Raw genomic sequence first — 15,700 nt, forward strand, 5'->3', positions numbered from 1 at the left:
CTTGGGAAGTACAAATTGGCAACATATAGAGACAGTCCCTACCCAACAGTGGGCTCACAGTCTAAAAGGGGGAGACAGAGAACAAAACTCACAGCTCTGCCTCTTTTTGCCTGTTACCTCATTTGTAAAATGGGGATAAGACTATGAGTCTCATGTGGGACAGGGGCTGTCTCTAAACTGACTATCTTGTATCTACTTCAACGTTCAGTACAGTGCCTGGCACATAGTAAGCAATTAACAAACACCATTAAAAAAGGTACCTGCATCCCATTTTACAGATGAGGATACTGAGACCAGAGAAGTTTATACATATACACACATTATGCGTATGAGATTTTTCTGCTTCTCACATTAAAAAAAAATTACTAATGACAAATAAAGTTCATGAACTTGTTTCTACACTGAAAAAGCACATCTAAAGAAATTACATTACAATTCACGGTTCACTATTCACAGTACAGTATAGGAATTAAATGACTGACCTCTGGCTATGGAACATCAACTGATCTCATCATAAACTTATCACCTGGAACAGTAGGTGCTTAGAAAAACCACTTCATTTTAACAAGAGCTTCAAAATATACTGAGCTACTACATCCTTGATAAATTGTTTAAATGTCCAAGAGTTCAAGAAAAGACTTGACTTGATTTTTGACTTGAGAAGCTGCGTGGCTTAGCAAAAGGAGCACGGGCTTGGGAGTCAGAGGTGATGGGTTCTAACCCTGGCTCTGCCACTCATCAGCTGTGTGACTTCGGTCAAGTCACTTAACCTCTCTGTGCCTCAGTTACCTCATCTGTAAAATAGGGATTAAGACTGTGAGCCCCACAAGGGACACCTGATTACCGTGTATCTACCCGGGTGCTTAGAACAGTGCTTGGCACACAGTAAGCACTTAACAAATATCATTATTATTATTATTATCATTACTAATATATATGTGGGCCTTCCAGAAACAGTAAAAGTGAGGTAAAAATATGCACCTACCTGAAAGCTGCCAAAATCCAAAATGAGGAGATTTGACTTTTCATGATGGAAACCTGTCTGCGGGACCACAAGGTAGGATGGTTTCAGATTAATCCTCAAATCAAGGACTTTCCGCGTCTCAATTATATGTGAAAGACCTGAATGAATGCAGATTACCAAAACAGCAATAGTCAAAGCTCAACGTAAAGCACAAAATGATTAAATCTCTATTTCATCTATTTTACAGGAAATGTACTCATTTGACCAGACTAGAAACCTAGCTTTTGATGGTACCTTGACTAGCCATCTATTCCATTCCTATGCTTTCAAGCAAAAAAAGGCATGAAAATTACCCTATATAAAGGAGTGACTATCCTATTCTCAATAAATTCCAATCAATCTATTTAGTAAGCGTTGTATACCAAGCACTTAACTTAGTGGTTGGTAGCGTACAATATAACAATATAACAGACCCATACCCCACCCACAATGAGTTTAAAGTCTAGTAATCATTTAATCATTCAATTTAATTTAATCATCACTTAAATTTCAGTTTAAATGACTCCATGATTTCCCTCAATAACTATTCCAGTGATCACACCCTTTCCCAGTGTAAGTGAGGCCTTGTTATGCTTTTTTATGATTTCCTGTCTGTACTCTGAGGACAGAGTCATTTCTTGCTGAAATTTAAAATCAATCCCAACTGTTGCTCCTCCTGTGTAGAATTTTAGTGGCAAAAGCACGGGGTTGGGGGTCAGAGGATGTGGGTTCTAATACTGGCTCCTTCATTTGTCTACTGTGCGACCTTGGGCAGGCCGCTTGACTTCTCTGCGCCTCAGTTACCTCATCTGTAAAATGGGGCTTAAGAGTGTGAGCCTCACGTGGAACAATCTGGTTACCTTGTATTTCTCCCAGTGCTTAGAACAGTGTTTGGCACATAGTAAGCACTTAAATATCATAATTATTATTTTTATCATTATTATTATTATCTACAGCTCATGGTGAGCAGGGAAGTTGTCTAGCAACTCTGTTTTATTGTATTCTTCCAAGCACTTAGTACTGTGTTAAGCGCTTAGTACAGTACTCTGCACACAGTAAGCGCTCAATAAATACAATGAATGACTGTTTGATATATTTGGGGCATGGCTATCACCCCTTTTCCATGGAGTGTTTATTCTCAAGGCATACTGTACCTTCAAAAAACAGAAATGATAAAAATTTTTACAGATAGCAGATCAAGATAACAGCTTCCAGATGTCACGTCCCATGTGCTGAGTGAGAAGGTGGCTTATTTGGAGTTTTGTAAAGTGAAACAAAAGATGAACAAATCCATTTAAAAAAATGGTTGGGCCAATAACTGAATAGCAAGAATGCAATTTAGGTAAGACCATCTTATTATGAGGTCTTGTAAAAAGCGCTAACTTGAAATTTTAGGGTCCAAAATGAATGAGGATTATATTGAGTAGTGTGGAGTGGGAGGGTCCGATATACCCTAAATGTAGAGTTCGGTTAAAGAAAGTAAGCTAGACTGTGAGCCCCATGTAGAACACAGATAGTGTTCGATCTCACAGCCTTGTACCTATCCTAGAATTTAGCACATAAATGCTTAATAAATGCATAACTAGTTGTAAATACATCCATAGTTTACAGTTGCAACTCTGAACCTAATAATATTTTTAGGAATATTCAAGCACAATTTTAATTACGGGCTCTCCAATTTCCACGCGTCATTACTATTTACTCTTCGGAACAGGTCAGTTGTAAATGATGCCAAACATTCCATGCTTTTTTGAATGAAATTCTCAATGGGGTGGAATATATTTCAAAATACAAGTTCAATTCCAGATGGTTATCTCGGCAGGCACAGTACCTGTAGCAGTTCTCTCTTTTATTTCTTCCAACTTCATCAATGTGGCTGATGTTAACTGCTCAAGATCTAATCCCTTGCTTGACTGGAAAAATTCTACAACTGCATTTATGGTTTGCTGTAAAATAAAAAAGAACAGAAAATCATTGTTAAAAATTTAGGTTTTTTAGTAACATCATCCTCCATGCATTGGAATATTGCTCCATTGCAACCTCTTTAGACTAAATCTGGGATCAAAAGCAGGAGCGATAGGCCCTAAAAATAAACTTGTACTGCTTCAAAAGCTAGCAGGCAGATCAACCATTTTTTGTTCTTAGCAGACTTGTTACCAGAGTCAGAAGCTTAACTTTCCATAAAAACATAATCAATCGTATTTATTGAGTGTTTCCTGTGGGCAGAGCACTGGACTAAGTGCTTGGGAGAGTACAATATGACAAAGTTGGTAGATACGTTCCCTCTCACGATGAACTTCATTAGTACATCAAACTGCGTCAAGCCAATGGTCCATTCAGTCCAATATTTGTCTACAACAGTAACACCATGCAATCAAGGGAGAAACAATTGATGATTGCTCTCTTTATAACCAACAATAGCTGGCAACCTGTTGCTTCTAAGATCCAGTTCTCCTATAACATTGGAGTTGCACGGGAGAACCTCGTGTGGGGGAAAACTGTGTAGTAGTTAAGGCGTGACCTGCACTGCATGCAAGTTGTTTCTTCTGACATCTCATTGCATTCTGTCTACACTGATGTGTAATGTCCGAAGAATCTTCCCTATATTTCACTTGTGCTCCATCCAAAAACCATAATGAAAATGTTATGGCAGATTGATTAGACTGACTAGACTGTATACCACGATCTTCTATCAATCGTATTTACTTCTACTTCAGTCTTTCCCTTCCTGGTTTAAAGGACACTGTCATTTTCTCCAGCACTTACGCACTGTTCAAATCACTTCTCCTTCCTTCACCTCTCTCTTTTTGTCGAATTTCTTGCACTATTGTGCTTTACACCATGATCTTGACATGTGAAGAACTGAACTATCTTCCCTCCCAATGCCTCACCCATTCATTCAATCATATTTAATTGAGCGCTTACTGTGTGCAGAGCACTGTACTAAGCGCTTGGGAAGTACAGTAATCCTCAATCACCCATAATGGCTTTTTCATACTCACCCCGCCTCCACGGCACTTATTTACATATTCTTATATTCTGCCATTACCTCTGTCTGTAATTTGCTGATTGTCTCCCCCTCTGGATTGTAAGATCCTTTTGGAGAGGGATTCTCTCTACCAACATAATTGCACTGTACTCCCCCTAGCACTTAGTACAGTGCTCTACAGTAAATATTCAAGGAGTACCATTAATTGATAAAATGATTACTGAATACCTAGTTTGTGTACACACTGTAACAGACATTTTTTATGGTATTTGTTAAATGCTTATTATGTGCCAGGCGTTGTACTAAGTTCTGGGGTAGATACAAGCTAATCAGGTTGGGCACAATCTCTGTCCCACCTAAGGTTCACAGTCCTTGTCCCACCTAAGGTTCACAGTCTTAGTCCCAATTTTACAGATGAGAGAACTGAGGCACGGAGAAGTTAAGTAGTTTGTCCAAGGTCACACAGCAGACACATAGTGGATCCGGGATTAGAACCCTGAGCCCCCGGCCCAGGTCATCCCCCGGGCCTGGAATGCCCTCCCTCTGCCCATCCTCCAAGCTAGCTCTCTTCCTCCCTTCAAGGCCCTACTGAGAGCTCACCTCCTCCAGGAGGCCTTCCTAGACTGAGCCCCTTCCTTCCTCTCCCCCTCATCCCCCTCTCCATCCCCCCCATCTTACCTTCTTCCCTTCCCCACAGCACCTGTATATATGTTTGCACATATTTATTACTCTATTTATTTATTTATTTTACTTGTACATATCTATTCTATTTATTTTATTTTGTTAGTATGTTTGGTTTTGTTCTCTGTCTCCCCCTTTTAGACTGTGAGCCCACTGTTGGGTAGGGACTGTCTCTATATGTTGCCAACTTGTACTTCCCAAGCGCTTAGTACAGTGCTCTGCACACAGTAAGTGCTCAATAAATACGACTGATTGATTGATTCTGACATCCAGACCCGTGTTCCAGCCACTAAGCCACACTGCTTCAAACAAAGGCTCGCAGACAAACAACAGGAAAAGACACTTTTCCAGCACAGTGCAGCACCTGGAGCATTTCCACCAACATGTGACTACCAAGGGGACTTTTCAAATCCCCGATGGAATGAAAACCATTGTGGCAGACAATGAGGCTACACAATAGGAACCCCAGCAAGAACCACAACCACAGAACAGTGCTTGGCACAAAATAAGCATTTAACAAGTACTATACTACTACTACTACTACTACTACTAATAATAACATTATTATTATTGTTATTATTATTATTAACCACTACTACTACTAATAATAATAATGATATTATTATTAACCACAGCACAAACCTTAATTCAAAGTGAGAATGAGCAAGGGAGTAGGAAAGAAAAAAAAAACCTGAAGAATCAGAAAAACTAAAGCTCCTCCAGTTTTATTTATCACGTACTTACAGCATCATAGATAATCTCCACAGGCTGAGATTGAACGACCAGAGTTTGGTCGGCAGGGCTATCCTCCGGGTTGGTCTCAAATTCAATTTCAAGCAGGGATGATTTGGAATCCCCAATTGAAGCCACAAGAGAGGGAACGATGTTTTGCTGTTTCAGACCCGTTACGTACCAATGTTCTAATTTTGCCTCTAACCTACAAATCAATATAAAAGCCAAGTTAATATTTCAATTAGGTGGGGGTAAAACTGATTTAGGTGCAAAACAACTGAGCTTAAAGGCTATGTTACTGCAAAGAAAGACAACCATGGGCCAATTACCAAGTGGTTTCCTAAATGAAAAAAAAAACACTATTTTTAACGTGAGATTTTTTAAAAATAAAAAAGTTACCTGAGTGCCTGGGCTCCTGGTCTCTGAGAAACCTGAGTACTCAAGCCAATTATTTGCACTTTAAGTATCTCTGGAACATTCCTGTCTTCCCTGATAGTAACTGAAGTTCTTAAGAGTTTCAGTGTCATTATATAGGCAACATACTAGACAGAAGGGAAAGAAACACATTTATATCAGTGCTTATTTGATGGAATTTAGCTAATAAATTCCACATTCAGCAAAGAAGTGGGGGTCTAAATATATTCTTAGAAAATTTGAAACTCAAATCCATGTAGTATGTACATTAGGCAAATTCACTAATTACGTAAGAGGATATATTTTGCTATTGGTTCATAATCAGAGTGTTTACCTTTTTAGGTAAAGTTAGATTGTGCGTGGTATCACTATACCCAATGGCAGTGAAGAGTTTTGCTTTTTCCTCAGGAGTCATAAGGTCATCAATTGCTAAAAAAAAAAAAAAAAATGTACATTTTCAGGTTATAAAATGTGTGAAGAAATCAATTTACTTTTTCTGAAAAAAAAATTACTCTAAATTTTTACTGAATAACCTAGATATAATTCGAAAAGCCAGTCACAACAGACAATGAAACTAAAATTAATATTGTTTCCTGGCTATAGCACAAATATCAATATTAAAGTTAATACCTGTCTTCCCTAATAAGCTAGTCGCTAAGCAAATATAAAGAAAATTTCAAAAGAATTCAAGGCATACTAAATAAGATGTTTAGAAATATCTAGGAAAGTAGAGTAAGTTTAAGAAACTGCGTACAGTAAAGTCTTAATGTAAGTGACTCCCAACATAAGTGCTTATTTTGTGTAGTGTCAACACTCATTTATCAAGGCATCAGACAACCCATTTACTCCTTTCGTTACACTACATTTCCTCAAACCATAAAAACCAATAATGTATCTTTCATTGATCAATTTACAAGGCTAAAGAGTAAAATGAAAACCTGAACATTTATTCTATTTCACAGTATTTAATTCAGTTATGATATTAAATGAAGCATTCCGCAAACCTGGCTCGAACTGTTCTGGAAAAAAAAGTCACCCTCAATTCCCTTTGGTTTTTTTGACTCCTAATTTTAATCACCAATTCTTTCAAATCAACTTCTAGATCCACACCTCTCCAGGATCAGCTTCAGCTTTATGACCACCTGAGATAAAAGCCCAAATTGCCACCCCAACTTGACATGAAACGATCACGACACCAGACACAGAGCCAGAGCACAACTTAATTATGCCATATGCAATACTGGGCAGAAGAGGATTCCTCAGCTTCCCCAGCGCAACCTGCATTTAATAAGAGAAGCATCGTGGCTCAGTGGACAGAGCACGGGCTTTGGAGTCAGAGGTCGTGGGTTCGAATCCCAGCTCCGCCACATGCCTGCTGTGTGACTTTGGGCAAGTCACTTCCCTTTTCTGAGCCTCAGTTACCTCATCTGTAAAATGAGGATTAAGACTGTGAGCCCCGTGTGGGATAACCTGATCACCTTGTATCCCCCCAGCACTTAGAACAGTGCTTTGCACATAGTAAGCGCTTAACAAATGCCATTATTATTATTAATAATAATAATGATGGTATTTCATTCATTCAATCGTATTTATTGAGCGCTTACTGTGTGCAAAGCACTGTACTAAGCGCTTGGGAAGTACAAGTTGGCAACATATAGAGACGGTCCCTACCCAACAATGGGTTCACAGTCTACATTTTAAATTCCTAACTGGGGTGGAACAAAACCTTTGCCCAAAACACAACTTGAGACCCCAGTGAGTAGCAGTGTGGCCTAGTGGAGAGAGCACAGACCTAGGAGACAGGGAACCTGGGTTCTAATCCCCGGCACTGCTGTTAACACTTACTATGTGTTGAGCACTAAGTGCTGGGGTAGATACAAACTAATCAGGTTGAACACAGACCCTGTCCTACATGGGGCTCACAGTCTTAATCCCCATTTTGCAGGTGAGGTAACTGAGACCCAGAGAAGTGAAGTGACTTGCCCAAGGTCACACAGCAGACAAGTGGTGGAGCTGGAATTACAACCCAGGTCCTTCTGACTCTCGGGCCTGTGTGCTACCTGCTAGGTCATGCAACAGAGTCCCCTGGCCAGGAAAGCATCCCTTTTGGCTGCAAGGGCAAGGATCCCTGTGTGATAGCAGCAGCAAAGAGCTCTGAAGTAACTACCGCCACGCCAATTTGGATCCTGGTGCGTAGCAGCACTTCTCCCATACCCCCCTCATGACATTGAGCCACTGCCTCCTTAACAATTTCCCCCATTCCCTTGGCATGGAGCCTCCAGAGTCTTACTCCACTCAGGACTGAAAAATCTACCTAGCCTGATAGCGGAGAGGGGGGAGAAGCGGGAACTCTGTAACTGCATGGAAGCTACGGTGGCACCGATTCCTTGCGACGATATAGACACCAGCTAGTTACTGTCTGGTTGGCCACCATTTGGAAATGTCCCATATGGCTGCCACCTTGGAAGGGGTCAGGTGGCAGCATACCTTGTTTACCGTCTTAAGTTGGCCCAGCCCCTTTCTCTCCAACCTTTTAGACTGTGAGCCCACTGTTGGGTAGGGACTGTCTGTATAAGTTGCCAGCTTGTACTTCCCAAGTACTTAGTACAGTGCTCTGCACACAGTAAGCGGTCAATAAATACGATTGATTGATTGAACCAGTCACCACCTGGTTTAAACTCTCATCATATGGAGACCACTTGCCTGCAGGAAACCTGGACGGGGAAAGAGGAGGAAGAGGTGGGAGAAGAGGAAGAAGGAAAAGAAAGCCCCGAGGACTCCCATCACGACCCTTTGGAGCTTTGACCTTTCAGACTGTAAGCCCACTGTTGGGTAGGGACTGTCTCTATATGTTGCCAACTTGTACTTCCCAAGCGCTTAGTACAGTGCTCTGCACACAGTAAGCGCTCAATAAATACGATTGATTGATTGATTGATCATATGCTGGTAAACTACTATTCCAGTCTTCTCACAGGTCTCCCAGTTTCCAGCCTCTCTTCACCTACACACCCCGTGGCTGCTTGGATTGTCTTTACAAACCATCATTCAACTCTTCAAATATCTCCAATCTACATCAAGAAGAAGCATCTTCCCACTAGCTTCAAGGCTCTCCACCTTTCATATCAAATCTCATCACCTGCCACTCCCTAGCTCTTTCTCTTGGCTCCCCTCAATCTCACTTTCTGTAACTGTACCATATTCTTGAGTCCCCTGCTGCTGACTTGCTTACGCTGTTCCATGAGCCTGGAACTCTCTAACTCCACTTCCCCTATTCCACTAAACTTCAGTTTTCACCCTCATTTAAATAAAGTCAGTTAATTTAGACAACTTACTTTCAGGTAGCGAAGATTCTTCATCATCTTTCTTCTTAGATTCTTTTTTACCCCAGAACCCACTAAACCAGCCTCCGCTTCGTTTCTCTACTGCATCGGACTTTTTTCTCAGTTTCTGCCCTGACCGGATCACCTAAAAAAACCACCAAAAAAGAAAATAAAAAAGACTTCTCACTTTCTTAAAATGTTCACTACTAGACTTTCAAGTGGAAATAAATAACAGAACCTCTTTCTAGTACTGAGAAGCAAATGTTCAGTAGATATTTTACTTATCTAGACAACAATTCCTATGAAACTCCAATAGGAAACTAGCTCTAATTCCTGGAAATCATATCCGGGAATTTTAATGATTAATCTTTCAGGTCATTCCCCTGCTTTCATGTTAAATTAATTCATGCTCCATTTTATTCATTGACCTTCAGGGACCTTTGGTTTTTTAGTTACAATAATGAGTGAGTCCAATATATTTTACTTTATCTGTTCCACGGCACTTTCCTCCCCTTTTTCCCCTCCAAAGTGAACCTTGGATGAACTAATATAGGTCAAATCTCAATTATCCAAATCCCCAAACTCAAAACTCCAATTAATATTAATCATTTATGAGGTACCTATAAGTTAAAGCCCCTGGTCCCCAATGTCAACTCCATAGATATGGCCTAGTTTCCTTCCTTAAGCCTCAAACCAAAAACCAAATGGCTTTTTACAGCAGTTCCTTAAGAGGCTCCAGGTTGACCCCTAAGGAAGTCTGTCACTTTTTGAGGACAACCAAGTGCAACAGTCACTGAAGAAAATCCACACGTGGACATCTCACCAGAACCTCTATTCTCATCTTCCCTTCCAAATCCTCTCCTCCATTCATTCAATTCTTTCATTCAATCGTATTTATTGAGAGCTTATTGTGCACAGTTGACAATGCTATTACCTTCCCAGGCTCTGAAGCCTGCAATCTTGGTACTATCACTTAATCTTTGCATTAATCTCCCTGCCTTTTAGACTGTGAGCCCACTGTTGGGTAGGGACTGTCTCTATATGTTGCCAATTTGTACTTCCCAAGCGCTTAGTACAGTGCTCTGCACATAGTAAGCGCTCAATACGATTGATTGATTGATTTGCAACTCCACATTGTCACTCAATTCTATCAATTTTTCCTCCCAAACATTTCCTGGATTCTTCCCTTCCTCTCCATCCGAACAGCCACCCCGTTTCAGTTGTTCATTCTTTCCCCAAGAAACTACTGTATCAGCCTCTTCATTGATCTGTCTCTCCAGTCCATATTTCACTACAGTTCATTTTTAAAACCCCACTCTGCCTACCGTATGTGCCCTCCTCAGAATTATTTGATGATTACTCATTCCTCTCAGCATCGAGTAAACACTTCTGATCATTGGCCAGCTTTAAGGCACCAAATCAGTTTTCTTCCTCTTACCCGCGCTCTCCACCCACATCCCCTAGCTCTGTTTCCCCTCAGGTACACCTGCTCACTGAATCTCCTAACACTCCCAACTCCAATCCTTTGTTCGTGCCCTCTTTCCTGTTTGGAACTCCCTCCCTCTCCAAATTTGCCAGACCTCAGCTTACCTTCAAAGCCCTTCTGAAATCCCACCTCTTCCAGGAGGTCTTCCCTAATGGATTTTTCTTCTCCCCATGTCCCTTCCTTCTGCTACTCCAGCACTGTTGCTCCATTTCCACTCTCATGAGCTCACCATCACCCATAACACATCCGGACATACAGACTTACCTAGTCTACTACATCGGCATGTATGCACACTGCCATCTTTTCATTCTCTTTTCTCACTATCTACAACATTTTATGCCTGCCTCATCCACTAGAGTTTAAACTTCTTGAGGGCAAGAACTGTCCCTTCAAACTTCATTGTACTCTCCCCTGCATTTAATACAGTGCTCTGCACACATCAGGGGATCAATAAATATGAATATCTGACACTCCCAGGGATGTTATTCAGCTAGTCTGAAGCACCTGGACCTAAATTAAGCAGCTGGGACTTGCTCCTGATAGGTCACAGTGAGTCAGAGGCCTGCAGCTAAGGTAACAACAATAATAATAACAATAATTAGGGTACTTTTTAAGCATTTACTCTGTGCCAAGCATTGGGGTAAATACAAGTTAATCAGTCTGAACACAGTCCCTGTCCCACATGGGGCTCAAGCTCTTATCCCCATTTTTACAGATGAGGTAACTGAGACCCAGAGAAGTGAAGTGACTCGCCCAGGGTCACAAGCGGACATGAGGTGGAGCTGGAATTGGAACCCAGGTCCTTCTGACTCCTAGGACCTTGCGCTATCCATTAAGGCCAGCTGCTTCTCAGAGCCAGTTTATCTATATCAACTATCTGCATCGGGCCCACTCACACGCTGTCCTGAAAGCGTAGGTTTCATGTCTATGCACTTCTCCAATAACTAACAGAAACTGAATAGAGGAGATGAAAAAACCCTGTTTTAGCCATCTGATTTTTAATTTGATGCACAGACAAAAACCCAACATTAATTTCTAAAGAAATCCAAGCCACATGTTGGATGGAACAACTCAAATCAATCAATCATATTTATTGAGCACTTACTGTGTGCAGAGCACTATACCAAGTGCTTGGAAGAGTGCAATATAACAGAGTTAGTACACACATTCCCAACAGTTTCCAATGAAAGGTTGCTGGTATAAGGTGAACTCTGTTTGAATAATTCCCCACCAGAGAAAAATCAATTATTTCAGTCCCTCCAGATGAGAAGTTTTGGATCAAAGATCGTGGGCTGGCATGCATTTCCTGATGGTCACAGGAATTGGCCCAGTTGGCAACTGTTGGCCGGGAATGTCCCAGAGAGTGTGAACTCCGCACTGCTTCAGTGAAACCACAGTCGGCTTAACAGAATTCACCAGAACAGTAGTAAGGTGCGGGGGCCAAGATGCAGTCTTTGATGACATCAGTACTTGGCAGGGCTTAACCTATCCAGGGATTATGAGAAATACTCTTTTTAATTTCCAAGAAGCTGATAAGTACCAACTATTCCCTGGAAGATCACTGTTAGGAAAGGTTCTGAATGCCATATCCCGTTTCCAGCTCTCCACTGTCGTAAAATTTAGAGGTGGCATATCTAAAGCTTAAAGCTATTACTTCTAGCATTAAAAATGATGAAGCCGCTCAAATGGAATTAATGAGATATTATTATATTCTGTAGATCTCTCTTCTGTTCACAGTGTCGCTATTTCATCTGCCCGGGGGCCTATTGGGTTGCATTATTAATATTTTAGGATACATGCTGTTTTATAAATTAAAACATTTTTCTCACATCCCATAACCTTTATAATGAAGACCTTATGTTTTTCAAGTAGTTGAAAATGTTATGTTCATTTTTCATGTTAGCACATTTAAAATGTACCATATGAATATTTTTTTAAATTTCAAGTCCTATAAAAAGGTGAAAATAATGAATCCAAATTAGGCTTGAATATTCAACAGTTTCCATCTCAAAGGCATATAATCAGATTCAGACGGTCTTAAAATATAAAAATTTGCATCACCAATGAATTCCATCTTTAAACAGATATTAATAAATTGAAAAATATAAAACCAGCAAATACTTCAGCTTGTGCTTGTTGTCTTGCTAAAATTATATTGAAAAGGTCAAGAGTCTTCTCCAAGTCCTGCAAAGTGAAAAGAGAAGTTTTTGAAAAATGGGAACAACCAACTCCTAAAGTATTTTAAAGAGTAATTTTGGTAACATTTTCTGTCACGTAGCATTTCTTCTCCAAGGACCCCAATGCAATACAACTCTCCTTTTAAACACTTTTAAGGGGAAAACTCCCACTAAATTCTATTTGAGAAAAATATTTTCAAATTCTCATTAGAAGTAAAGAAAGTCTTCCATATTCATACTGAAATCACAATATTTGGTAAGGCTCCGCTACTCTTGTGCTAAAGCCTTTCCCCATCCTCACGGCTGGCCGTACATTTTACTACTGCTAAACTGTAATACTCCTTTTCCAACTTTTGATCCACGTATTTACAACTCTGAACGAATACTAATAATAATTATGGCAGTTAAGCGCTTACTATATGCCAGACATTGTACTAAGCACTGGAAGTCAATACATTTTAAAAAGAAAATGATTCAGGACATCTAAAAGATGACAAATGTGCCAAGGATTTTATCAATATTTGGTAAAGTGAATTAGGATTCCCAACATTTGCCATGATCAGAACAATCCTACGAAAATAACTTTTCAGTCATGGATGGGATGGAGTGTCATTCATTCATTCAATCGTATTTATTGAGCGCTTACTGTGTGCAGAGCACTGTACTAAGTGCTTGAAAAGTACAATCAGCGTGAGAGGCAACATGGCTCAGTGGAAAGAGTGGATAGACCACGGGCTTTGGAGTTGGAGGCCATGGATTCAAATCCTGGCTCCGCCAATTGTCAGCTGTGTGACTTTGGGCAAGTCACTTCTCTGGGCCTCAGTTACCTCATCTGTAAAATGGGGATGAAGACTGTGAGCCCCCCATGGGACAACCTGATCACCTTGTAACCTCCCCAGTGCTTAGAACAGTGCTTTGCACATAATAAGCGCTTAATAAATGCCATCATCATTATTATTATTATTATTATTACAATTCAGCAACAGACAGAGACAATCCCTACCCAGCAACTGGCTACCGCCAGGACCACAAGATCAGCCTCGATCCTGAGATTTCAGGACCAGTAACATGGACAGAGGAACTGGCTACGGTGCTAGTAGTTCACATCGCACCACTTGCCCTCTCTCGTTCCTACTGGTCATGTTTACGCTGCATGCAGGGGTACAGAAGGCAACGAGCAAGTAGGCAGGCAGCTGTGCAGCACACTGCTAACTGCATGTGTGGTCTTCAGCCATATCAGCCAGCTATAGGAAGAATCTGAGCTAAAACCCAAAGAGCCTGATTCCCAGAGTAGTGCTACTCACCTGAGACCAAGAGTAAAGTTGAGCTATATTATAATGAATGCATAGCACAACAGCTTTGATATTCAAAATATGGCTGCATGTAAAACAGATTTTTTCCCATAATAATAATAATAATGATAATAATAATAATGGCATTTGTTAAGCACTTACTATGTGCCAAGCGCTGTTAATATGAAGTACAGAAACAGCATGCCCTAGTGAAAAGAATACAAGCCTTGGGGGTTGGGGGGGGTTCAGAAGACCTGGTTTCTAATACTGACTGCAAATTGCTTGCTGTGTGACCTTGGGCAAGTCATTTAACTTCTCTTTGCCTAGGTTTCCTCAACTGTAAAATGGGACTTAAATCCTACTTCCGTCTACTTAATACTGTGAGCCCCATGTAGGACAGGAACTGCGACCAACCTGATTAGCCTGATTCTACCCCGACACTTAGAACAGTGCTTGATACATAATAAGCACTTAAATACTACAACGACAACAACAATAGTAAGAATAGTAAGAATTATTGTAGCTTTTGTTTGTTTTAAGTATGGTACTGCCTTTCCAGTAAACCAGCCCTGTTAGACTTCAGTGAGGTAACTTCAACCTGTTACATTTGAATTCTTACATCCTTCAGTGACAATCAGGGTCTCCTGGCTGCTTCCGGTGTTAAGGGGGAGAGAGAAAACTCTATCCCCAGCTTTAATTCTATTTGTTCTGACAACTTTGATACCTGTCTACATGTTTTGTTTTTTTGGTCTGTCTCCCCCTTCTAGACCATGAGCCCGTTGTTGGGTAGGGACCATCTCTATATGTTGCCAACTTGTACTTCCCAAGCGCTTAGTACAGTGCTCTACACACAGTAAGCGCTCAATAAATACGATTGAATGAATGAACGATAATAATAATAATTAAATGAATCTGTCTTAGCACTTAGTACAATACCTGGTATGTAGTAAGTAGTTAACAAGTACTATTTTAAAAACGCCCAAATTTTAACTCTGGGGTGTATGTACATTTAAGATATTTATAATGGGAAAATATTCATTATTAAACTAAACAAGTTCAGTAGGCAATCTATCCTTTTTATATTACTTATTTATATAATGGGGTTCATCAGCTCAGAGGGATACACCTTTTCAGTAGTACTGGTCACTAAACATTAATTAATTAATAAGTAAAATAAAAACTATTGCTAATAGAGGTAGAGAGTACCTGAACTTGTTTCTGCACTTCTTCTGAGATTTTACTCTGGGTCAGTTTGGTTTTGTATACATTTTTATAGCGCTTCAAGAACTGTCTGTGATTTTTTATGTTACTCCAGGACCACATGTGAGTATATCTTCTGATGTGAACTTCAAGAATAGAATCAATTGCATATTTCCACCTAAGAACAAAATAGTATACATTCTAATATTAAGGCACAGAGATTTAAATTGAGGCATCATACAAAGAATATGCAGATTTCACACAAAAAATATTGTCACCTGAACTACTGAGTGATTGTTAACTCTAAGAATTAAATAAGTCAGATATTCAAATATCAAGCTATACAAAAAAAAACTTTTCAGAGGAAAATTAATCCTACGGCAAAGCATCACAATGTCTATTGCAT

The 15,700-nt window shown here is 40.1% G+C and overlaps 1 protein-coding gene across 5 annotated transcripts in view; it reads right to left on the minus strand.

The window, feature by feature from the left end:
• Positions 1 to 15,700, minus strand: part of VPS13C (vacuolar protein sorting 13 homolog C) — a 192,363-nt gene that overhangs the window by 131,333 nt on the left and 45,330 nt on the right. For all 5 annotated transcript variants that reach the window (XM_038746191.1, XM_038746188.1, XM_038746189.1 and 2 more), the window contains 8 exons: positions 15,301 to 15,472; positions 12,747 to 12,809; positions 9,152 to 9,284; positions 6,154 to 6,248; positions 5,805 to 5,947; positions 5,418 to 5,610; positions 2,835 to 2,949; positions 986 to 1,122 (listed from right to left, as the gene is read on the minus strand). In XM_038746191.1, coding sequence (XP_038602119.1) covers positions 986 to 1,122; positions 2,835 to 2,949; positions 5,418 to 5,610; positions 5,805 to 5,947; positions 6,154 to 6,248; positions 9,152 to 9,284; positions 12,747 to 12,809; positions 15,301 to 15,472 — 1,051 coding nt within the window. The remainder of the gene's footprint in view (positions 1 to 985; positions 1,123 to 2,834; positions 2,950 to 5,417; positions 5,611 to 5,804; positions 5,948 to 6,153; positions 6,249 to 9,151; positions 9,285 to 12,746; positions 12,810 to 15,300; positions 15,473 to 15,700) is intronic.

The sequence above is a fragment of the Tachyglossus aculeatus genome, chromosome 5, assembly GCF_015852505.1.
Source record: "Tachyglossus aculeatus isolate mTacAcu1 chromosome 5, mTacAcu1.pri, whole genome shotgun sequence".
NCBI lineage: Eukaryota > Metazoa > Chordata > Mammalia > Monotremata > Tachyglossidae > Tachyglossus > Tachyglossus aculeatus.